At 49.3% G+C, this 25,135-nt stretch overlaps 2 protein-coding genes across 2 annotated transcripts in view; one reads left to right on the top strand and one right to left on the bottom strand.

Moving 5' to 3' along the window:
* The first annotated feature begins 6,849 nt into the window (after positions 1-6,849).
* Positions 6,850-12,231, top strand: Slc51b (solute carrier family 51, beta subunit). The gene is made up of 4 exons (XM_013010074.1): positions 6,850-7,107; positions 8,745-8,955; positions 9,913-10,003; positions 11,845-12,231. The coding sequence occupies exons 2-4, from the start codon at positions 8,859-8,861 to the stop codon at positions 12,050-12,052; spliced, it is 396 nt and encodes a 131-aa protein (XP_012865528.1). The 5' UTR covers positions 6,850-7,107; positions 8,745-8,858; the 3' UTR covers positions 12,053-12,231.
* A 1,957-nt stretch (positions 12,232-14,188) lies between these two features.
* Positions 14,189-25,135, bottom strand: part of Rasl12 (RAS-like, family 12) — a 13,743-nt gene continuing 2,796 nt past the window's right edge. The window contains exons 2-5 of the mRNA XM_013009917.1: positions 24,306-24,362; positions 19,516-19,589; positions 18,620-18,810; positions 14,189-15,136 (exon numbers count right to left, since the gene is read on the bottom strand). Of these exons, the coding sequence (XP_012865371.1) occupies positions 14,761-15,136; positions 18,620-18,810; positions 19,516-19,589; positions 24,306-24,362 (698 nt within the window). The 3' untranslated portion in view covers positions 14,189-14,760. The remainder of the gene's footprint in view (positions 15,137-18,619; positions 18,811-19,515; positions 19,590-24,305; positions 24,363-25,135) is intronic.

Below are 25,135 nucleotides of genomic sequence, written 5' to 3'. Positions count from 1 at the left end.
GGAACCCTCATCGCCCAGGCCGCCCGCGGCCCACTTCGCGCATGCGCGGAGGGGGCGGGGCCAAGTGGGAGCGTGAAGGCGGGGCCTTAAGTGATAGGGGCGTGGTCTGGCAGTCCTGGGGGCGGGGCCTTCTGAGTTGGGTTCCGGAAGTGCACAGTTTAGCAACCCTCCTAGAATTGTTTCGGTAACAAATGATAACATACTTTGGAGAGGAGCCATATTCATACAATGCAGTATCATTTTCTCATTTATTGTGCTATTATGTAATATTTACTAAACACATTGTGTGGCAAGATCTAGCTATGTACTTGACGTCCATTAGTACAATTAACCTTTGCGTTCATGATCTGAGATAGATATCATTGCAGTCATTTCACTGAAGAGAACCGAAGCTCGGAGAAAGTGAGAAGTTCTGTGCAAACAGCAGAGCAGAAGTGGGATTGGGCTTGTGCAGGGGGATCTAAGGTGGTGTTAGTGTTCATAGATATTGAGCAGGCAGTGTGCCATCTGAGCATGACTCCAGCCCTGGACTTCAACTCCTGAACCTGAGATCCTAACCACTCAGCCCTCAGGTAATCTTGAGTTATTTATCCATATTGCTAAGTCAAAAGCTCCATTCTGGCCCCCACACCCTCGGGTACCCTCATACCCAGGGATACCATGAAGGTAAACAGCAAAAGTTGTCCCAGAAGACCTTGCATTTCACATCCCCAAGGCCAATACAGCGGTCTGCTTTCGTGGGCATGTACTAGCTCTGTCTATGAAGCGCCACCAGGTTCTAGTCTAGCTTTATCACCAGTTTCCCATCATGCTGTCTTAAACCCAATGATGCTGGGACCAGTCTTTTGCTGCACGGCCTTGCCCCAGTACCTTTGCACAAATCATGCTTCCTAGATTGAGCTCTCATATATCCATCTCTCTAAATGGTACCCCTTCCTCAGTGGCAAGCTCAGCCATGCCCTCCTCACTGTCTGGACCTGAGCTTGGTGTCATTGACTCAACTTTTCTAATGTGTGCAGTCCTTGACGACTTTACCTGTATGTTGACTAGGAAAGAGAGAAGCAGCGGGTGCTGGCAGTTCATGCCTGTAATCCTAGCTACTCAGAAGGCTGAGATCTGAGGATCCCTGTTCAAAGCCAGTCCTGGCAGGAAAGTCTGTTAGACTCTTATCTCCAATGAACCACCAGAAAATTGGAAGTAGTGTTGTGGCTCAAGTGGTCGAATGCTTGCCTTGAACTGAAGAGCTGAGGGACAGTGCCCAGGTCCAGAGTTCAAGTTCCCACCACTGACGAGAAAGAGAGAGAGAGAGGTGCATAAAAGCAGGAATTCCAATTCTCCTGCTCATCTGAGATGAGTCCCTAAGGCTCCCCTTTTTAAGAAAAAATCAAGTTCTGTCCTGATCTAGTTTGCATGTGTGTGTGTGTGTGTGTGTGTGTGTGTGTGTGGTTTTTTTTGGGGGGGGGGATTTAGTGCCAGTACTGGGGCTTTATCTCAGGGCCTGCCCCCTTGGCTGTCTCTCTACCACCGGAGCTACAGCTCCACCTTCAGCTTTATGGTGACTAGAGATAAGAGCATCATGGGCTTTCCTGCCTGAACTGACTTCAACTTGTGATTGTCAGATTCATCCTCCTGAGTGGCTAGAATTATAGGCATGAGCCACGGTGTCAGGCGTAGCAATATTTAATTTTCAACAGCCTAGTTCTCCTGTGCAGCTCTGCCTCTTCCAACTATCTCAAACGCTTCACAGCGTCTTCAGATCATGCCCTGCCTCTGGTCAGGTTGACAATAACCTGTTTTCCATTTCCTACATAACTGCTTTCTACCATTGGCATCTAACATAGTAATCAATGGTCTTTCTATTTGCACCAAATTTCTTTTAAAAAGCTAAATATAGCCAAGTTCAGATGGCTCACACTTGTAAACCTAGCTTTTTAGGAGGCTGAGATCCGAAGGATCCAGGTTCAAAGTCAGCTCAGGCATAAAATCCTATGAGACTCCATCTCTAATTAACCAGTAAAAAATGGGCTGGGGACATGGTTCAAGTGGTAGAGTGCCAGCCATGAGCAAGCAAATAGAGCAAACATCAGGCCCTGAATTCAAATCCTAGTACCACAAAAAAGCTAAGCATGATGCTATTGTAATGGCTGGAGTTTCTCTAGAATATTAAAGATGAAACTATATAAGAGCTGGGTGCTGGTGGCTCATGCCTGTAATCCTAGCTACTCAGAGATCTGAGGATTGCGGTTCAAAGCCAGCCCAGGCAGGAAAGTCCATGAGACTCTTATCTCCAATTAACCAGCAGAAAATAGAAAGTAGCATTGGAGCTCAAGTGGTAGAGTGCTTGCCTTGAGCTGAAGAGTTCAGGGACAGTGCCCAGGCCCAGAGTTCAAACCCCACAACTGACAAGAAAGAAAGAAAGAAAAAAGGAAAGAAAGAAAGAAACCTAAACCTCTTCCTTGTAAGGCACTGGTGATTCACACCTGTAATCCTAGCAACTCGGGAGGCTGAGATCTAAGGATGGTGGTTTGAAGCCAGTCCAGGCTGGAAAATCTGTGAAACTCTTACCTCCAATGAACCAGCAGAGAGCTGGAACTGGAGTTGTGGCTGAAGTTGGGTGAAAAAGGAAAGGGACAGTCTCTAGACCCTGAGTTCAAACCCCAGAACTGATACAAAAAAAAAAAAAGGCAGAGCAAAAGTTAGGGGTCTTGGGAAAACAGCCAGAGCTCTGGAGAAGGCGAAGCAGGAGCAGGAGGAAGATGGTTAGATCTCTGATTGGTAAAGTGTCCCAGGCCTGAGGTCACAAGGACTGCGTCTAGCATGGGTAACAATGCCACAGGCGACCAGGGGAAGATCTGCCACACATCTGCCCAGTGCCAGGAGCAGGGACAGAACCCAAGGTTATAGCTGCAGCCTTTGGAAAAGCAGTTCTCTAGTCAGACTGTACTAAACTGCAGTATCTTCCCTGTAGATGCACTAGAAATCCACAAGGGGGCCCCTGTTCACCAATCTTTCCTGGATGAGAGGGTGGCAAGTAAATTCTTTTTTTTTTTTGTCTTCTTTTTTGGTACTGGGGATCGAACCCAGGATGTTGCGCTTGCTAGGCAAGCGCTTTGCCACTGAGCTACATCCCAGCCCGGCAAGTAAATTCTGACTGAGCTGTTTCTGCCTTGTATGATCTCAGCAGAAGTATCTCTCTCGTTTGCCCAGTGACTTTGAAAACCAGGGCTACAATGACACACCCACTCCCCCCCCACACCATTCTCCCATTCCCCAGTTTTTATCAGAAATTACACAAATACCAAGTGATAATAGATTCCCCCATTAGGAGACATCTTGGGGACCCACAAGGCTAGGTGTCCTTTAAAAGAAAGAACTTAGGAAGTAAAAATTAGGCTGGGAAGGTGGCTTAGTGGTAGAGTGCTTGCCTAGCATGCACATGGGTTCAATTCCTCAGTACCCACATAAACAGAAAAAATCAGAAGTGGCGCTGTGGCTCAAGTGGTAGAGTGCTAGCCTGGAGCAAAGAAGCTCAGGGACAGTGCCCAGGCCCTGAGTTCAAACCTCAGGACTGCAAAAAAAAAAAAAGCTGAAAGACATTTGAGGGATAACGGACATGAAATTGACATGAAATTGAAATTACAGACAAAATGTCTTTGTAATGATGATGGTGCTCATTCATACTGCTTGTGCCTTGTGTATAGATAGTACAGGCCTCTGCTTGGGGGGGGAGGTTCGTGCTGGGGAACCCCTTGTACTTAAATTATACTGTGATATGTAACAATTCAGCAGTGGGGCCTATCTATTGGTATAAACAATAGCTCAGGGACAGTGTCTAGGCCCAGAGTTCAAGCCCATGACCACCAACAACAAAAATTAGTGAAACAATGATTGCTTAAGCCTTACTAAAAGTGAATTTCTATGCTGGAATTACTGTTAAGCCTTTTATAGCATGAGTATAAAAAAACATAAAAAACTTTGACAAACTCAAATGCCACAACCGAATTGCCTAGAACATTTTCCCAAGCCCTGGGGCCTGCTGTACACCCCACAGAAACATTCCGAGAGTACTTCCTTGTTTGTGGACCCATGGGACCCATGAAGTGCTGATCACTTAACACAGCACCCAACCTCACCAGATATTGAGCACAGCATTAAGTGAATCATCTTCATCCCTGGCTAAGTCAAGAGTGTTGTGTTTGAGAATGATTAAACTTTAGCAATGTCATAGAGCCCGGCGGGGATGGGGGGGGAGAGGGGGGGGGGGAGAGAAGCTGACTCTATTCTACTTTTGGACTCTGAGTTTAGCCTGGCCCTAAAGAAGATACTTATTATACTTTAACCAGCATTAAGGGATCAAAGTCATAAAAATGAGGATGATAAATTGGGGTCAATGGCCTGGGAAGTCTCAATACCAAGATAAAATGAAAGGGATGGAGGAGGAGCGTTCGGAGAGTGGAGAGTGGGGAAAGTACGTACTCAGGTTTATTAACATCAACCCTAGTTCTGAACTTCCTGCACTTGGCAAATATTTCTAAAATGCTTCTTTGAGCAGAATAGATAGATAGGTAGATAGATAGACAACCACACAGCCAGACAGATAGATAGTTGGATAGATAGATAGATAGACACTATCTATCTATATCTATGGAAATAGTCATTTGTAAACCGAGATCATTGCCCTTCAGTGTAAAGACGGCTTCCTTTTGGACACCCACCACAGCTCTCCACCACCCTACTGCAGATAAATGCATCAATTTAGAGCTAGGAGCTCTGGCTCCTACCTGTAATCCCATTTACTCTAGAGGTGAAGATCCGGAGAATCACACCTCCAGGCTAGCCCAGACTTGAAAAAAAAAATAAAAATCACAAGATCCCATCTCAGTGGAAGAGGCTGGGTGTGGTGGTGTGTGTCTGTCATGCGAGTTATGGCAGGAAACATAAACAGGAGGATTGTGTTACAGGCCAGCCCTCCCCGCAACATCCCCTTTCCCCCCCAAAAAATCTCAAAAATAACCAGCAGGGAGAGGGGTTCAAGCAAAGGACGTGAGCCCAGCAAGCATAAAGTCCCGAGTTCAAACCACAGTATCACAACATTTAAAAAAGGAATCAGATGGGCTGGGAAGGTGGCTCAGTGGTAGAGTGGTTGCCTTGCATGCAAGAGGCCCTGGGTTCAATTCCTCAGCACCACATAAGCAAAAAGAAAAAAGCCGGAAGTGGCGTTGTGGCTCAAGTGATAGAGTGCTAGCCTTGAGCTGAAGAGCTGAGGGACAGCGCCCAGCCCCAGAGTTCAGGCCCCATGACCGGACCCAAAAAAAAAGGGAATCAGATAAGGATTGAATCCTCAACTATTTTAGGTTTAATTCTACCTTTTCGAAAATTTTCCTTAAGTTCCACTACTTGGTTTTCCCCCAATTTGGACTTTGTTTTGCTTTACGGGGGTGCTGGGGTTTCCACTCAGGAACTTGAGCTTTGCTAAGCAAGTGTTATACCGCTTGAACCATAACCCCGTTCTTCCTCTAGGTTTCACACAAAAATGAATTCTTCCACTGGGCGCCAGTGACTTACACCTGTAATCCTAGCTACTCAGGAGGCTGAGCTCTGAGGATCTCAGTTTAAAGCCATTCTGGACAGGAAAGTCCCTGAGACTCTTATCTACAGTTATTCACCAAAAAGCCAGAAGTAGAGCTGTGGTTCAAGTAATACAATGCCAGCCTTGAGGGAAAAAACTAAGCATACTGGGGGCCAGTGGTTCACACCTGTAATCCTAGCTACTCAGGAGGCTGAGATCTGAGGATTATGGTTCAAAGCCAGCCCAGGCAGGGAAAGTCTTATCTCCAATTAAGTACCAGGGATGCCTGAAGAAGACACACTGGGGGCCATATACCCTCCCTTCAGCTCTTAGTTGGTTGGGCAGGGGAATTCCTTATCTAGGCTGCCAGACCTCATCTCTAGGCAAGCCATCGGTTGGAAGATACCCTCCCTTCCACAGGCCAGGCTGCATTCTGGCTGACCTACCCTGAGATGCTTGGAGAGTTTTTGCCATGGCCTCTACCCATCAATGCCTTTTCAACAACCTGCCAAGGACCAGCTTTTCTCTCAGTGGGGGATCAAATGGCTCCTCTATTAGGAGAGACCAGTTGGGACAACTTCCTGAGGAGCAGAAAAAACCAACACAACAACGACACGCCCCCCACCCCCATACCTAAGTTAGTGAGACTATCTCAACAAAAGCAGTTGGGTGTGGTGGCTCATACCTATCATCCCAGTTATGAGGGAAGGCTAGGTGGGCGGATCGTGGTACAGAACAGTCTAGGACAACAATGTGAGGTTCTATCTAAAGAATAACCTCAAGCCAAAGCAACTTGAGGACACAGCAAGTGGTACAGTACCTGCCTTGCCAGCGTGAGGCCCTGAGTTCAAATCCCACTAGCACCCAAAGTGAAAAAGGAAGGAAGGGAGGGAGAGAGGGAAGGAGGGAAAGAGGAATGAAGAAGGAGGGAGGGAAGGAAGGAAGAAAAAAGAAAGAAGGAAGCCAGTTAATCAGCCAGCCAGTCTGGGACCTGAGAGACTATCAGAATTGGGTGGGGCCAGCCTGGTGAGGGAGTACCTCAGTTCCAGTTCCTTCCTGGGGATTCCACCTGGGCTCCCTCCCCCCTCCCACCCCACGTCTCCCCCCCCCTCTGCAGATCAGATTTTATAGTTCTTTCAAGTCATTCACATGATACCGCCATGACCTTCCAGATGAGAATGCACTGACAATAAAAGGCCAACCTTGGCTCCAGCCTTGTGGTTAAACATTGATCACCCTGAAAGAATCACATCCTGGAGCTACCCTTAACCCCATGAACATGAAGCACCCTATATCCCCCCCCCCCAGTGTTTCCACCCATGTAGCATTTGAGGTCACTCAGTCAAGAGGTCAGTCACCCACAGGGGCAGCACAAGCCTGGGCGTGGATGAAGGTAAAGCTTCTAGATGGATCGGCAGCCACAGCTTCTACAAGCAGCCCCAGGTGACAGCTGCACCTTCCAGGGAGAAGACAGGGGCAGACTCCCGGGCTCCGGTGACCATCGACCCACGGAGCACACCCACGAGCCCAGGATCAAGGTGAGTGTTCCCAGCCTGTCTCAGGAATACCTCTCCCAATGGTTTTCATTATGACCTGTTTAAAATGTAAGATGTCCCTGGGCGCTGGTGGCTCACGCCTATAATTCTAGCTACTCAGGAGACTGAGATCTGAGGATCATGGTTTGAAGGCAGCAGAGGCAAGAAAGTCCATGAGACTCAGATCTCCAGTTAAGGACCAGAAAACCGGAAGTGGGGCTGTGGCTCAAAGTGGTAGAGCGCTAGATTTGAGAGAAAATGCTCAGAAGTGGTAGCATGCTAGCCTTGACCATAAAAGCTCAGGCACAGTGCCCAGGACTGAGTTCAAGCCCCAGGACCACACACACACACACACACACAAGATATATGTTTGTCACAAGAATTTGTCTTTGTTTGTTCCTGCCCCCTTTCTCCCTCCCTTACTTTTATTGTTGTTGTTTGGTTGGTTTTGGTTATGGGGCTTGAACTCAGGGCATGGGCGCTGTCCCTCAGCTCTTCAGCTCAAGGCTAGCGCTCTACCACTTGAGCCACAGCGCCACTTTCCATTTTCTGGTGATTAATTGGAGATAAGAGTCTCAAGGACTTTTCTGCCTGGCTGGCTTTGAACTGTGATCCTCAGATCTCATTCTCCTGAGTAGCTAGGATTACAGGCATGAGCCACCAGCGCCAATCCTTGTTTTTTTTGTGTGTGTGTGTGTGAGAGAGAGAGAGAGAGAGAGAGAGAGAGAGAGAGAGAGAAAGTACATGTAGGTACTAGGGCTGTTCACCCGAGAACATAGGAAAGAGCTCTCTGCAGCAAGCCGGTCTCTTTCTTCTACCCATCTTTGAGTATATATCAGGAGGAAGACTGTGATAGGCCCAGCCTTGTCACATGGGAGGAGGTAGTTGCCTGTGATTGGCCAAGGCATTGGGTAGGATAATTTGCTAGAAATCAGGCTTGTAGAGGTGGGCTGGGGTTGCTGGACAGCCTAGGAGCAGAAATGTCCTTTGCAAGGATCCCACAGCCTGTCACTGACTCAGTTCTCGGCACATGCCCCCCCTTACCCCTGTGATGACTTTTAATCAACATCAGAGCTTTAAACCACAAGCTGGGTGCAACAGTTCATGCTTATCATCCTAGCTACTCAGGAGGCTGAGATCTGAGGATCGCAGTTCAAAGCCAGCCCAGGTAGGAGAGACTGTGAGACTCCTATCTCCAATAAACCACCAGAAAACCGGAAGTGGTGCTGTAGCTCAAGTGGTAGAGCGCTCGCCTTGAGCTGAAGAGCTGAGGGACAGCGCCCAGGCCCAGAGTTCAAGCCCCACGACCGACAAAAAAAAAAAAGATTGGAAACCAGTGCAGGCAGGAAAGTCCATGAGAATCTTACCTTTAATTAAGTGTCAGAAAGCCAGAAAAGTAGCTCAAATGGTAGAGTGCCAGCCTTGAGAAAACAGGGACAATGCCCAGACCCTGAGTTCAAGCCCTAGAACTGACTGGCACACACACACACACACACACACACACACACACACACGAGTTATTCCCATGTCTCTCCAGGCCTTAAAACCTTGGACTAGAAAATACATGGGTTTGGTGGGAGCAGAGGGGAGCTGAAATTGAAGCGCTGTATCAGATCATGTTCCCTTCCCTTTGCTTGCAGGGCTCTTCCAGGCTTGTCTGCTCTGTGGCTGGGACCTAGCAGGGGAGGCCGGCAGCTGGGGTGAAGGGACCAAAGCCTTGGTGCCAACAACATACCCCAAGCAGGATCAGGGACATGGAGCCCAGAGAGGAGGCCGTGGTAGCCCCAGCTAGCACTGCGGTGCCCCAGGATCTACTGGAAGAAATGGTTTGGTTTTTCCGTGTAGAAGATGGTAAGTGGTTGGGGATTGGTGGGGGGGGGGGGAGGGAACGGGATCTCGCGATAGATGCTGGACACAAAGGACAACGTGAATGACATCTTAGCATGGTCTCTTCTATTATATAGGACATTGTAAGGAAGACAGACAGACTCAGACTGCGCATATAACTACTCGCAGGGGCTGGGCTGAACCCTTCCCTCATTTTCTCAGGCTGTGGCCCTCGTTTATGCAGCCATCCAATCATCGTGACTATTTATTCAACTCCAGCTGAATGCCAGGGTCTGTTCTCAGCACTGCCTGCAGAGAAGTAAAAACACAAATCTCTGCCCTTGTGAATTCGACTTGGATCTTTGTTGTTGTTGGTCATGGGGCCTGAACTCTGGGCCTGGGCGCTGTCCCTCAGCTCTTCAGCTCAAGGCTAGTGCTCTATCACTTGAGCCACAGCGCCACTTCTGGTTTTTTCTGCTTATGTGGTGCTGAGGAATCAAACCCAGGGCCTCAGGCATGCAAGGCCAAGCACTCTCCCACTGAGCCACCTTCCCAGCCCCTCAATTTGGATCTTATTTTTATTTTTCTCAGAGCTGACTCACTACCTACTTGAGCTCCAGTGAAGCATTTTGCTGGTTAATTGGAACTGCAGTCTGGCAGACCTTTCTATCCAGGCTAGCTTCAAACTTCAATCCTGAAACCTCAGCCTCCTGAGTAGCCAGGACTGCAGGCATGAGCCACTGGTTCCTGGATTTTTCCTACACTTACATTCAAAGACAGTGCAGTGTTCTCTGTGACAGGTGTGTGTCATACCTCCTGCTGGTTAGACTGGAAGTTCCCCCATCACAAGGGGCTCAGTTTTGCCTTGCTAAGGGGCTCACTGGCCAGGGATAGTTAGATCTATGAGCTAGGATCCAAGCCAGGCCCTAACAGTGAGGTTCCTGGCCTCTCCTCATGGGCCTGTCTCTTGTTCCTCTTCAGCATCTCCTTGGAACTATTCCATGCTTGTCTTGGCAGCCTTGGTGGTAGTGATTAGCATGTACCTCCTGGCAAGGAACATCCGGGCCAACAGGTAAGAAGCTGGGCTGGGTGGGTCTCTGAAGGGAAGGGAATCTCCAGAAGGAAATCTGGGATGAGCTCATTTAGGGCCTTTGACTGTCTACATTTCGGAACAGCAAGTTGAAGTCTTACAAGTCTGAAGTGGCGCTGTGGTTCAAGTGGTAGAGCACTCGCCTTGAGCTGAAGAGTTCAGGTACAGCACCCAGGCCCAGAGTTCAAGCCCCACAACTAACAAAAAAAAAAACAACAAAAAGTTGAGCTCTGGTTTAAGTGTTAGAGAGGTAGAGCACTAGCCTGGAGCAAAAAGAAGCTTTTAGAACAGCATTCCCTGACAGATCATGTCCCAGAACTGGGGAAAAAAAAAATCTTAGAAAGCCAAAGCTGTGAAAACAAACAAACAGCAACTGCCCCCAGATTATTGCCCTCTGACCTGGCCAACAAGCCAGAATGACACAGGAATGACAATGTAGCTATTAAGCATATGGCCTTACTGGGTAATAGTGACTCACATCTGTCATCTCAGATATTAAGGAGGCTGAGATCTGAGGATTGCAGTTGGAAGCCAGCCTCGTTGGGAAAGGCTGTGACATTCTTATTTCCAGTTACCCATCCAAAAGTTGTGAGTGGAACTGTGGCTCAAGTGATAGAGTGCTAACCTTGAGCAAAAAAAACCCTCAAGGACAGCACCCTGATTCTGAGTGAAAAGCTCAGGACCAGCACACGCACAAACAAGAAGATGGTCTAGGCAGGGCGTGGGGTGTGGCTCATGCATATAATCCCAGCTCAGTTACTCAGGAGGTAGAGATTGTAGGGACTGAGGTTTGAGATCAGCTAGGGCAAAAAACAGTTGTCAAGACTTAATCTCAACAAAGAAGCTGGGATCTGTGGCATTAACCTGTGATTCCAGCTACACAGGAGCCAGTGGGTAAAAGGATTGTTGTGGTCCAGGGTAGCCTTGGGCAAAAATTCAAGATCTTATCTGAAATAGAACTAAAGCAAAACACAAAAGGAGATGGAGGCATGGCTCAGGTGGTAGAGCACCTTTCTAGCAAGCATGAGACCCTGAGTTCAACCCCCAGTACTGTTTAAAAATAAATGGGGGAGCACCTTGCTCCTCCCTTGTTAAGAAGCCCCACCTTGCTGAGCGCTGGTGGCTCACGCCTGTAATCCTAGCTACTGAGGAGGCTGAGATCTGAGGATCGCGGTTCAAAGCCAGCCCGGGCAGGAGAGACCGTGAGACTCTTATCTCCAATAAACCACTAGAAAACTGGAAGTGGTGCTGTGGCTCAAGTGGTAGAGCGCTCGCCTTGAGCTGAAGAGCTGAGGGCCAGCGCCCAGGCCCAGAGTTCAAGCCCCACGACCGACAAAAAAAAAAAAAGAAGCCCCACCTTGGTATCCTGCATAGTCCTCCTAGAGAGCAGGTATCTCTCTGTGGAAACAACAGACATTGTCCTGTGCACACAGGTTCTCTGCAAATTCAGGTCTTATTTTTTAGTGTTGTTGTTTGTCATTTGTGCTGGTGCTTGAACTCAGGGCCTAGGCCCTGTCCCTGAGCTTTTGCACTCAAGGCTGGCATAGCTCCACAGTGCCACTTCTGCTTTCCTGGTGGTTAATTGGAAATAAGAGCCTCCTGGACTTTCCTGCCGGGGCTGGCTTCGAACCTTAATCCTCAGATCTCAGCCTCCTGAATCGCTAGGATGACAGGTGTGAGTCGCCAGCAGTGTCTGGCTCTGTAGGGGCTTTAACAACTCCCAGACTCCACATGAGTGCTCCCCCACCACACCCCCAACTCTCTCCACCACTGGGGTTGGCCCAGTGATACAGTTCCTCCCAACCCCACTTCCTCCCTTGCAGACAAAGCAAGCTGCAGCCCCAAGAAAAAGAAACACCGGAAGGCCTACAGTTGGAAGATTCTGGAGCCAAACCAAGCAGCAGCCTCAAAGACCTCAGAGAGACCTTGATCTCAGGAAACCCAAACTTGGTCCAGGTGGGAACGTTCGAAGCAGAAAAGACTGATGTCTGTCAGGCGTTCCTTCCAGATGCAACAGAAAGTGAAAGCTAGGGAGTGCTCGGCGCATGCGCAGCGCACCGGCTGCACGCGTGACCAAGGCCTGAGCTCAGCTAAAGGCCCTCAGGGGTGATGGTCACCCCTAGCTGCCTGGAGCTTTCATTGGCTGCAATCGAATGCAATCGAATGACAGTTGTGTTATTATTTTTTAAGTGCTTTTATTAAAATGCTTCTGGAAGTGAGTGGCTGGAATTGGATAGTTTGTTCAAAGGGTTTGGTATACACACACACACACACAGCCGCTGGAATTGGATAGTTTGTTCAAAGGGTTTGGCGCGCACACACACACACACACACACACACCCATAGCCGGCCTGTGGCATTTGCCAGGTCCTCTCAGCATTGTATGTGTGAGTGTGTGTGTGTGTGTGTGTGTGTGTGTGTGTGTGTGTGTAGGTAGGTAGGTAGGTAGGTACTAGGGCTTGAATTCAGGACCTAGGTACTGTCCCTGAGCTTTTTTTCCCCTCAAAGCTAATGCTCTGCTACTTACAACCCCACTCGCAGCTTTTTGCTGGTTAATTGGAGAAATGTCTTATGGACTTCCTTTCCTGGATGGGCCTTGAACCTCGATCCTCAGATCTCAGCTTCCTTGGTAGCTAGGATTACAGGAATGAGCCACTGGTGCCTGGTAGCATGGGTTTTTGGGAAATTCATAGCCTCCTTCAGACCCCGGCTGCTCCAACTGAGGAGGAGCTAAGCACTGGGTTAGAGGTGTTTTCAGTCCAAGCTCCTGGGACTGGAGATGGGAAGAGAAGGGGCAGAATCCAGGAATAGAATCCCCTTTCTGGTTCTTTGGCCCACCAGAGTCCTTCTCTGTAATCTGTTGAGGGTTTGTAGTAAACAGAAAATGATTGCATCCCTGCCTCTGACAGCCTCTCTTGCTAACAGTGAGACCCCAAGAAAGTATCCTGATCCCAATCTCAGCTATGGTGTGGTGTTGCAACCGGCCGCGTGCTCCTTAATGTCCTGCAATCGCGAGCAATGCAATATCGGAGACTGGACTGTGGAACTGAGATTTGGGGTACCAGAGGACCTGTAGCCTTCCGCCAGCCACAGACCCCAAGATTCCATTAACCAAGGTTTTTTTTTATTGGTCTTGTGCAAAGAAGCAAGACACAAACTTCAACAGGTGACAATATTTTGTATAGAGATGGTAGGTGACCTTCTTATTCTAGGAAGAAGAGCAAATAGATAACAGCCTACAATTTGCATAAACCTAAGAATACCCTTAGGCTCCCACAGTTTTAGGGTGGAATCTGAGTTGCCGTTAAGCCAGGATCTTTCAGGAAACCTCGCAGTGTTCTAAGAGTATATTGGGCGAAGGAAATTCAAACTCTCAATCCTTTCAGGGTCTCATAGTTTGGATTTTGGGGCTCTCACAGTGTGGGATAAGAAATGCTAACTAACTTATACCAAAATGCTTTATTACCCTCTGATGCTTTAGATTCTGTCTTACAAAAGTAGGTTTGAAGCTGGGCACTGGTAGCTCATGCCTGTAATCCTAGCTACTCAAGAGGCTGAGCTCTAAGGATTGTGGTTTGAAGCCAGCCCAGGCAGGAAAGTCTGTGAGACTTCTTTTATCTTCACTTAACCACCAAAAAGTCAGAAGTGGAGCTGTGGCTCAAGTGGTAGAGTACCTACCCTGAGCAAAAAAAAAAAAAAAAAAAGCTCAAGGACAGCACCCAGACCCTGAGTTTAAGCCCCAGGACTGGCACACATACAAAAATATATTGGGAAGTGGCTCAAGTGGTAGAGCACTAGCCTTGAGCAAAAGAAGCCAAGCTAGAGTGCAATACTCTGAGTTCAAGCCCCAGTACCGGTGCAAAAAATAAAAACCAAATAAAAAATAAAAAGTGGGCTTTGAACACCCAGACTCATTACTGAGGATCTGGGTCCGGCCAAAGCAGACCTAACCACCGTAGGGCAGGTCATCAGTGCCTACCAGAGGGTGCGTGATTCTGCCAGCTGTGGGCCTGCTGCAATTGTCACTGCACAGAATGGCTTCATTCTGCAGCCTTGGTCATTAAACTTGAAGAAGTGGGTCCTGGGGGCATCCATGGACAAAGTCCTTAACAAAATGCTTCCCTAAATTAGGCAATCCACAACCCCCTCCCTCCCTCTCTTGTCCCCTCATTGAGAGGCAAAGTACTAGGAAAAAAATCCCTGCCTGGGACCTCTTTTCCCCATCTAGATTTTTCCTGTAGGATTATTAGACATTTTCCTTGGATAAACAGTAGGGTTTGCTCCCTCAGACAGGATCCAGGCTCCTGTCTCTGGATCAACCACCATGCGTGTACTGTCCACCAGGTGGCGCTGTGGCTCCAGAACCATTGGTCCTAACAAGCTGTTCTCAGCTCAGGTGTCAGAACTGTCCATCAAGAGATGGACACTAGGGGCTACTGCTGTAGACGAAGCAGACAGGGGCCAAGGCAGCAGATTCTTCCTACATAAGGATGACCCCTGATCTCTGGGCTATGTAGCAGTGGGTATTTTCCTCCAGGGTCTTGGATGTAGCAGTTACCACAGAGACCAAGGCCTGTGGCTTGTACAGTGAATTGAATGGACAACCAATGCTTGGTGCTGCACTTAAAAGTCAGCTGTCCACCAGAGGTGAAAGGCTGTTGATCCATCAGAGGGGGTCCATAGCCCCGTGGCTGAACCCCGGATTCTTATAACAGCATGGGGGGCAGTGGGGGAGGCCCTCAGAAGATCTTAAAGCCCTTTAGTAGGGTCAGGGTGGGCGCCTTGCGTTTGCTCTGGGCACGGGATGACTTCACAGTGACCAGCTTGGCCTGGGCCACAGTGGGCATCTCCTTCAGGTTGGCAGTGGAGAGAGTGTTAAAGGTACAGCTGGCTAGCCCATGGCGGGCAGTGAATGGGATCTGGTGGGTCAGGGCTTTGTCTTCGGAGATGAAGAGGGGCCGGGCCAGAGGACTCTTCTCTAGTTCCCTCCGGGCTTCCCTCACCGCTTCATGGAAGACGTGCTGCACGTGTTCAAAGTCCAGACAAGCAGAGACCTCGAAAAACAGGCATCCGAACCTGCCAGCCAACGCTGCACCCTCGGCCTTGGTGACCTGCCTGGAGGAAGGCAGGGCGAGGTGGTGAGTCATCAGGGAAGTTCTCCTAGGCCGGCAGAACCAGGCTTGTATCCAGCTCCCCACCTTCTGCCTGGGGGGCCCTGAGTCTTAAGTTTCCCCCTCTGTATCTTGGGGTGTTGACCTAAGCCACTCAGGCGTGTTAAAAGCTGGAAAGATGAGCCAGGTCCAGTTGTTCATGCCTGTAATCCTAGCTACTCAGGAGGCTGAGATCTGAGGATCATGGTTCAAAGCCAGCCAGGGCAGGAAAGTCTGTGAGACTCTTCTCTCCAATAAATCACCAGAAAACTGGAAGTGGCGCTGTGGCTCAAGTGGTAGAGCACTAGTCTTAAGCTGGAGAGCTGAGGGACAGTGTTCAGACCAAAAACAAAACAAAATAAAACCCAAACTGGGAAAGATGATTTGTGTTCGGTTCCTAGCCCGCAGAGCCTGGGGCTCAGTTTAAAAAATGGTGGCTGGTGAGGCACCTGTGGGTCACACCTGTAATCCTAGCTACACAGGAGGCTGAGATCTGAGGATCATAGTTAGAAGCCAGCCCAGGAAAGAAAGGCTGTGAGACTCTCATCTCTAAAGAAATACCAAAAAAAGCCAGAAGTGTTGCTGTGGCTCAAGAGGTAGAGCACCCACCCCCCCCCACACACACACAAATGGTGTCTGATATCACCAAAGTCGCAATTCAGGATGGAAGGAAAAGGTAAGAGAGAAGTTGGTATAAAGTTCCCCAAGCCAGACCTGCATATGACCAGAGGAAGAAAGCCAGGTGCAGTCTGCTCTCTCCTCTTCTCTTCTGTCAGGAAGTCAGCCTCCCTCTGCCCTGGCTTGTGAAACCAGTGCTAAATAAAAAGCAAGAAGTCTGTGGCTGGCAGTTCTCAGGACTCATGGGTTTTTATCAGCCTGTCCAGGAGAGGGCAGCAGAGAGCAGAAGAAAAGCACTTTTCCGGGCTGGGAAGGTGGCTCAGTGGTAGAGTGTTTGCCTTGCATGCATAAACCCCTGGGTTCGATTCCTCAGCACCACATAACAGAAAATGCCAGAAGTGGCGCTGTGGCTCAAGTGGTAGAGCTCTAGTCTACCATTGAGGGACAGTGCCCAAGCCCAGAGCTCAGGCCCCACGACCCACCAAAAGAAAAAAAAGAAAAGAAAAGCACTTTTCCTGGTGTACAGGGGGAAAAGAGGGAAAAGCACCTTTTCCAGTCTGGTCCCATACTATCTCCTGGAATGACAGGATAAAGTGCTTACAACGGGGAAGATTCTGGAAACTTCTGACCTTCAAGTCAGGACCTGTTGGGTAGGTTAGCTGTCCAGAAGAGGAGACATCAGTGGAGGGTAGGTGGCTCACATCTATAATCCTAGCAACTCAGGAGGCTGATATCTATGGATCCCGGTTCAAAGCCAGCCAAGGCAGGAAAATCTGTGAGACTCTTATCTCCAATTAACCACTAAAAAAAAAAGCTAGAAGGGGAGCTATGTCTCAAGTGGTAGAGCTCTACCCTTGAGCAAAAAAAAGCTCAGGGACAGTACCTCGGCCCTGGGTTCAAGTCTACTACCATAAGACAGAGACAGATAAAGACACACACACACACACACACACACACACACACACACACCAGTGAGAAGATGACAGCCACGTGTCATTATTATTCTGTTGCTGTCTAGGGAATATTTTTGTTGGTGGCATAGGAGTTCTAGCCCATATTTTTGTCTTTGGTGGTCGTAGGGCTTGAACTCAGGGCCTGGGCACTGAGTTTTTTGTTCAAGGCTACTCTACCACTTCGAGCCACAGTACCACTTCTGGTTTTCTTACAGACTTTCTTGCCCAGGCTGGCTTTGAATCATTGTCTTTAAATCTCAGCCTCCTGAGTAGTTAGGATTACAGGAGTGAGCCACTAGTGTCTGGCAAACACATTTTAATCTTTTAGTAACAAGACAAGCATGGAAGATGCCAGCTAATACTTGGCTGGTTTCTTTATTTTTCTCTCTTTCTTTCTTTCTTTCTTTCTTTCTTTTGCTCCAGGCTGGTGCTCTACCACTTGAGCCAGCCTCCACTTTAGCTTTTTGTTGATTAACTGAAGATAATCCTTGGATTTATCTGCCAGGCTGATTTTGAACTGAGATCCTCAGATCTCGGCTGTCTGAGTAGCTAGGATGAAAGGAATGAGCTACTGGTGCTCAGCTCAAATCCAGTCTTCTGAATTCCTTAAGCACTCCTTGCGTCCACTTTTAACATGTAACAACGGGCCTTGCTCCCCAAGAATTGACTTGTTTGCCAAGAAGGGAGTCTCAGACTCCTGTGTCAGCCTCTTTATTGTGCCCACCCCCCTCCCAACTCCATAATTCCCTTCCCCCACTACACATCGGACTTGTTCTAAACAAAGGACCCCTCTTTCCTAACACCTGTTCATTGGATCTTTGGGGCGTGGGAAATCAGGAGCCAGCTGCCAAGAGCAGATAGTGCCACACCAACAAAAGCTCAGAAAGTTACTCATCAGGTCCAGGCAGCAACCACAGCAGGGGCCCTGGGGCCTACCAGGATAATGTGGAGGGTTGGGGTCGGGGTCATTTGGAAAAAGCAGGCCCCACCTCAAAGTATTCCAATTCCAGGTTGTTTAAAAGCGCAGTATCAGCCAAGCCAAATACAGAGGCAGTGTTGTGTAGCAATCTAGCCTCTGGCCCAGTCTGTGACCTCTGGTTCAAGTCCAAGCCTTTCTGAAAGGGCCTGCCCTGAAGCAGCCAACTGTGGCAGCCAGCCCGAGGGCCTGGCTTGGGAAAGGCAAGAGCTGATTGGGCTACAGAAGACATATGACCCAATGAGCCAATCACAGCCTCTCAGTGCATCTGAATGACTAACCAGCTGACTGGCTACTGGGATTGTGCGCAGAAGGTCATCAAGTAGTCTTAGGCAAGAAAGGATGAGGCCGAAAGACCACAGAGACCCAGGAGAGAGGGAGTGGCTTTGCTGCTGCTTCTCCCGTGTGTGTGTGTGTGTGTGTGTGTGTGTGTGTGTGTGTGTGTGTGTGTGTGTGTGTCCACACTGGGGCTTGAACTCAGGGCCTTTTGCTCTTGCTTGGCATTGTTTGCTCAGGGCTATCACTTGAGCCACGCTTCCATGTCTGGCTTTTTGCAGGTGAACTGGAAATGAGTCTCAATGAATCTCATTGATTTATCAGCTCAGGCTAAGAAACAGGATTGGCAGAGTTCAAGCTCCTGAGTAGCTGGGATTCCAGGCGTGAGCTACCCTGCATGCACACAGCTTGGCTTGGCTTTTGACTTCTGGGGTCCAGCATCTACAGGGTCCAGATACTTGTTCTCAGTACCCCCCTGTTCCTTTCCTACACAATCCTGTTCCCTATATTCCAAGTGATGACTGCTCTTGACAGCTAAGTAATCCTGCCAATGGAGAGCATGAACTTGGAGATGAGCACCAAGGGGCGGGGCCGGGGAGGGGAGGGGGCGGAGCTGGGCACTCACCTATATTGAGCCATATCCAGCTTGTTGCCTAGCAACAGAGCAGGGTAGCCACGCTGAGTCTCCTTGGCGTGCAGGGCCAGCAGCTCCAGGTAGCTGCTGCTGCCTTCGAAGCTCTGGCGGCTGTCCACGCTGTACACCACCAGGAAGGCGTGTGCCCAATTCAGGTAGCGTTCGCAGTTCCTGGGGGTGTCCTGGGGTGAGGGAGGAAGGAGATGGGGTACAGGCTCTCACCTGGACGCCCCCATCACTCTGTGATAACAGTCTTTTGTTTATTGTCCCCCCTCCCCCCATAGGCCTTTTCAAAGGGGCACTTGAGTGTGGATTTGGCCTGGTGTGAAAGGAGACATTGTCTCCTGACCTCCCTCCAGCCATCCAGAGAGCCTTGAAGACCTTAGGCCCCTGGTTTGGGGTCAATTTCATGCTGCCTTTATTTATTTATTTACTTAGGTACCAGTTCTGGGGCTTGAACTCAGGGCTTGGGCCACTGTCCTTGAGCTTTTGTGCTCAAGGCTAGAGGTCTTAAGCCATTGTATCACTTCTGGCTTTTTGGGTGATTTCTTGGAGATAGGACTTTCATGGATTTTCCCTGCCTGGCTTCAAGCCACGATCCTCAGATCTCAGCCTCCTGAGTAGCTAGGATGATAGGCGTGAGTCCCAGGTGCTCGGCTCAAGCTGCCTCTGAATCATCAGCGTGTCCCAGGGAAGGATCGTCACCAGCTTTCGAATTTTGGCAATGTAAGACTCAGGCCCAGAAACGGCAGGACTTCACTCAAGGTTGCACAGCACACTGGAGCTTCAAAGGAATATAAATTCCCAACCGAGGCCCTGTGCGGATTCTCAGGGCCCACACCCCCTCCCTGCCCTTGTGCATGGGTAAGGGGGTGGGGGTAATTTACCAGGTCTGCGGTGTCCATGACCCTCAGGTGGACAAGCTGGTGGTCCACAGTCTCCTCAGAGCTGTAAGTATCCTCTGAAACACAGATGATCCTTTAGATCAGAGGGTGGCAGGCCACAAACCCAGCCTGTGTCCAGCTTTCCTCTCTGGGTAGGCGAGTATTGGGGCTTGAATGATTGGAGCTCATTTCACTCATCTGGCACTCTACCACGTCAGCCGTACCTCACTTCCAGTTTGTGTGTGTGTGTGTGTGTGTATGTGCATGTGCATGCCAGTGCTGGGGCTTGAACTCAGGGCTTGGGCACTGTCCCTGAGCTTTTGTGCTCAAAGTTAGCATTCTACCTCTTGAGCCACACCTCCACTTCTGTTTTGTGGTGGTTAGTTGGAGATAAAAGTCTCACAGACTTTCCTGCTTGAGCGGGCTTCAAAACGTGATCCTCAGATCTCAGCCTCCTGAGTAGGCAGGATTATAGGCATGAGTCACTGGTGCCTGGTAAATTGTTGTGGTTTTGGTCATGGGACTTGAACTCTGAGCCTGAGTGCTGTCACTTAGCTCTTCAGCTCAAGGCGAGCGCTCTACCCCTGGAGCCACAGTGCCACTTCCAGTTTCCTGATGGTTTATTGGAGATAAGAGTCTCATGGACGTTCCTGCCCGGGCTGGCTTTGAACCAAGATCCTCAGATCTCAGCTTCCTGAGTAGCTACGATTATTGGCGTGAGTCACTGGCAATCAGCTTTTTCTATTCTTGTAATCTCCAACCTAAGAAATCAGCAAGTAGCAGTGGTCAGACATGCAAAGAAGATGTCACCCCCAGGGTTCCCCCCCCCCACATTTGCACACATACAAGAACGCACTTGGGCAGGGAAGATGACTGGACTGGGAAGGTGGCTCAGTGGTAGAGTGCTTGCCTTGCATGCATGAGGGCCTGGGTTTGATTCCTCAGCACCACATAAGCAGAAAAAGCCAGGAAAGGCACTGTGGCTCAAGTAGTAGAGTGCTCGGCTTGAGCTGAAAAGCTGAGGGACAGCGCCCAGGCCCAGAGTTCAAGCCCCAGGACCGACCAAAAACAAAAATGTACTCATTCCTCACTTTCCCCTGCTGGCCCCCTTGAGTGTGCCCCTCAACCCCAACAAGACCTCTCCAGGCAGAATTGGGGTCCTCTCTGCCTCCTGGCAGCAACCACTGTGAGAACAGCACCCCGGGCCTGATGAATGCAGAGGCACACACTGCTCTGGGGCCGCTGGCAGGCATGCGGGCCTGGACACACGCCAGGTCCACTCGCATCCAGCATGAATCACAGACAGCTCCGCGTCGCCAGCCTGCTTGCAGGACTTGGATAAATAGCTGCTCTTATGCAAAGACCAAAAAAAAATTGAATGGAAAATATGTCCAAAATGCTTAACTATATTTGAACCCACCCAAAGAGCTGTCTCTGGATGCCAACATTTTGTTGAGATTTGTCTTTATTTTCTTTCTTTTTTTTTTTTGCCAGTCATGGGGCCTGAACTCTGGGCCTGGGCGCTATCCCTCAGCTCTTCAGCTCAAGGCTAGCACTCTACCACTTGAGCCACAGCGCCACTTCCGGCTTTTTCTGCCTATGTGGTGCTGAGGAATCGAACTCAGGGCCTCAGGCATGCAAGGCAAGCGCTCTACCACTGAGCCACCTTCCCAGCCCCAAGAGTTGTCTTTATTTTCTAACCAAAGTCATCTGGAGTACCCTTCCAAATAGGCAGAGAATCCTGGAAAAGGTGTCAGATCTCCTTGTGCCCCCTTTTTTTTTCTTTTGGTCAGTCTTGGAGCTCGAACTCAGGACCTGGGAGCTGTCCCGAGCTCTTTTGCTCAAGGCTAGCTCTCTACCTCTTTGAGCCACAGTGCCACTTCCAGTTTTCTGGTGGTTCATTGGAGATAAGAGTTTCACAGAGGAGCTGGGAAGGTGGCTCAGTGGTAGAGTGCTTGCCTTGCATGCCTGAGGCCCTGCGTTCGATTCCTCAGCACCACATAAGCAGAAAAAGCGGGAAGTGGTGCTGTGGCTCAAGTGGTAGAGCGCTAGCCTTGAGCTGAGGTGCTGAGGGACAGCGCCCAGGCCCAGAGTTCAGGCCCCACGACTGGACCCCCCCCCAAAAAAAAGTTTCACAGACTTTCCTGCCCCGTTCTGGCTTTGAACCTGGAGTCTCAGACCTCAGCCTCCTAATTGTGTGTGTGTGTGTGTGTACACATGCTGGTACTGGGGCTTGAACTCAGGACCTGGGTGTTGTCCCTTAGCTTTTACACTCAAGGATGGTACTCTATCACTGAAGCCACATCTCCACTTCTGGCTTTTTTTTTTTTGTCAGTCGTGGGGCTTGAACTCTGGGCCTGGGCGCTGTCCCTCAGCTCTTCAGCTCAAGGCGAGCACTCTACCACTTGAGCTACAGTGCCACTTCCGCTTTTCTAGTGGTTTATTGGAGATAGGAGTCTCATGATCTCTCCTGCCCGGGCTAGCTTTGAACCACGATTCTCAGATCTCAGCCTCCTGAGTAGCTAGGATGACAGGCGTGAGCCACCGGTGCCTGGCCACTTCTGGCTTTTTGGTGGTGCATTGCGGATTAAAAAAAAGTCTCACAGACTGGCTTTAAACCTTGATCCTCAGATCTCAGCCTCCTGAGTAGCTAGGATTACAGGTGTGAGCCACAGGTGCCGTGCTAGAGTAATAAAAGGAACGCGTTTCTGGGCAGAGTGTCTGTAGTGAGAGAAAGCTCCAGAGATGGAGCTCATCTGAGTCCTTGCTAGAGGAGGATGAAGAGGAGAGGGGCTGAGTGTGGTGAGCAGTTGCAGCCTTTCTGTGAGAGGAGGACATTCTCGAAGCCTTTCCCTGGGCTCAGCACCAGCAAAGCCCTCCCACAAGCAGCTCTCACAGTCACAGCCCACGACAAAGCCCAGCTCACACACACAGCTCCGTCTATACGCTCCATCTAGATGGGGAAAAGTGAGGCCCAGAGAGCAGAACTTCATCTTCTTCCTTTGCTTTAGGGACTCCTGGATCTTAGGCAGATCTTCGGATCTGCTGCCATTTCTCCACCAATTAAACGTGTGTGTGTGTGTGTGTGTGTGTGTGTGTGTGTGTGTGTGTGTGTGTGTGATAATGATTTTTGAAAGAGAACCCTAAAAGCCCCAAATCCAACCTCATGGTATAAGAGCATCTAGCTCTGTATACTTGCTGGAACGGGGGGTGAATCTCCATCTCAAGGGGATCCCCAGATGGTCAGGCTCTTGGGAGATGCTGGAAAAGTCTAAAGAACTGTTGTGCTAACATCGGCCTGAAGCCCATCTACTGAAAGTCCAGAAATTTCTCCCCAGGATCTTCTGGCTGCTGCTCTTCTTGGAGGTGGGACAGGGCCTCTGAGCAATGGTGCTGTTCCTTAGAATGTCCTGGTAGAGAGGGTCTGGGGTGACACATGATTAACTACTGTGTAGCGGCTGTGACCTGCCCCAGTCAGGCTGATCACATGTTCCACTGCCAAGCACCAGCTGGAATTTGGAAATTACTCAATCAAGATCCACTGCTGGCAGCTCACGCTTGTAATCCCAGCTACTCAGATGGCTGAGATCTGAGGATCGTACTTTGAGGCTGAGTTGGCAGGAAAGTCTAGGAGACTCTTTATCTCCAATTAAAAAGAAAAAGAAAAAAAAACTGGGAGAAGAGTGATGGCTCAAACGGTTAGAGCAGCAATGTCTAGGGATAGTGCTCAGGCTCTGAGTTCAAGTCCCAGGACCAGTACAAATAAAGACATAAATACATAGATAAATCCATTTCAGAAACACAGATCTGATCAAGTCTGAGGGGATCTCAGGCACTGTGTATGGAAAGCCACTTGAGGAGAAAGTAAAAGTGAAGAAGCATTCAGAGTCTCTTCTGGGTCAAGTTATGTCCTTAATTCTCACAGCAGCTCTCTGAGATAGATGGTTTATAATCATGTTTACAGATGAGAAAACTGTTGCTCAGAGTGGTTAAGTGACTGTCTCCAAGTTGCACAGCCAGCAAATAAATGGCAGAGTCTTGATTCAAACCCACTTCTGACAGGTACCCAAACACCCACACTGTCCCCATGGTGCAGCTGAAGCTAATAAAATAACCTAAGAAGCCAGGTGCCAGTGGTTCACACACGCTGGTAATCCTAGCTATTTAGGAGGCTGAGACCTGAGGATCATGATTCAAAACCAGACTAAGCGGGAAAGCTTGTGAGACTCTTATTTCCACTTAACCACCAGAAAACCAGAAGTGGCTCTGTGGCTCAAAAATGGAAGAGTGCTAACCTTGAGCAAAAGAACTCAGGGAAAGGGCTCAGGCCCTGAGTTCAAACCCCATGACTGACCATCTTCTCCTCCCCCCCCCCCATTTTGTTTTATTTTGTTCTGTTTTTCTCATGGGAATTGCAAGTCTGGCTCAGAAAGCAGCCGTCTTGGAGAACGTTTCTCAAAGGTCTGTTTTCTGGAAAAGAACACCAAGTGACCATCTTGCAAACAACATATCTTTGCCTGTGAATATCTTGCTTCCTTTGGCTTTTTGATCTTCATTCTTTGGAAGTCTCCTCATACCTTCTATTTTAGGGCAAACAAGTCCGGTCTGTGTTCTCTGAGCTGAGCCAACTCCCCAGCTCTCTGAAGGTGGGCTGTGGCACGGGCATTTGTGCCACTTGAACCAGTCTCTCTAAAACCAAATGATCCTGCAGCTTCCACCCAGAGGCCCCAAGGGGGGGGGGAACCCAGGAGGGTCCCAGGGGAGCAGAGGTCAGAGGGAAACACTTTTCTTACCCAAGTTGGGGTCATATTCGCTGATAAACCTCTTGGTCAGAAACTTCACCGTGAGAGCTGCAAGAGACAGAAAGAGGTGGGTTCAATCTCTTCTCCCTGTGTGCATGCATGCTTGCGTGCGTGCGTGTGTGTGTGTGTGTGTGTGTGTGTGTGTGTGTGTGTGTGTGTGTATTTATCCGGACTGTGGTTAGAAGCCCAAGAGACAGAGAGCAGAGTTGACCCCTGGGCCATTCCTCCAAGGGGACGAGCCCCAAGATCCTGGGAGTTCATGAGGTCCAAGCCAAACCATGAGCCCCAAGGAAACAACGTTCCAGCCCTGCTCCCCCCCCTTCATCTTGGGCTTTGGCTCTGTCAGGGCCTCTACCTCACATGGGCATTTCTGAAGTGTGGAAAACTCTAGAATGAAGATTTCTCTTCTAGACTTCATCCCTAGAACTGATTTTAACCATCTAAAGCAAGAGTTAGCCAACTATTACACTGTATTATTTCCTTCCTTTCCTTCCTTCCTTCCTTCCTTCCTTCCTTCCTTCCTTTTTCTTTCTCTTTCTTTCCTTTCTTCCTCCTTCCCTCACCTCCTCTTCCTCCTCCCCCTCCTCTTCCTTTTTGTGCTATTACTGGGACTTGAACTCGGGGCTTCATACTCTTGTTTAGCTTTTTTTTGCTCAAGGCTGGTACTTTACAACGTGAGCCATAGTTCCACTTCTTGCTTTTGGGTGGTGAACTGGAAATAAGAGTCTCTTGGATTTGTCTATCCTGATTGGCTTCAAAGTGTGAGCTTCAGGCTGGGAAGCTGGCTCAGTGGTGGAGCGCTTGCCTTGCATGCATGAGGC

The sequence above is a fragment of the Dipodomys ordii genome, unplaced genomic scaffold, assembly GCF_000151885.1.
Source record: "Dipodomys ordii isolate 6190 unplaced genomic scaffold, Dord_2.0 Scaffold11, whole genome shotgun sequence".
NCBI classification, from domain to species: Eukaryota; Metazoa; Chordata; class Mammalia; order Rodentia; family Heteromyidae; genus Dipodomys; species Dipodomys ordii.
This window is presented reverse-complemented; position numbering and strand designations above follow the sequence as displayed.

Bases quoted from the DNA above. Each gene is read 5' to 3' on its own strand.
- Slc51b (XM_013010074.1), top strand. From the start codon at position 8,859: ATGGAGCCCAGAGAGGAGGCCGTGGTAGCCCCAGCTAGCACTGCGGTG. The intron at 8,956-9,912 runs GTAAGTGGTTGG...GTTCCTCTTCAG, and splicing joins GTTTTTCCGTGTAGAAGATG to CATCTCCTTGGAACTATTCC. The intron at 10,004-11,844 runs GTAAGAAGCTGG...CCTCCCTTGCAG, and splicing joins AGGAACATCCGGGCCAACAG to ACAAAGCAAGCTGCAGCCCC.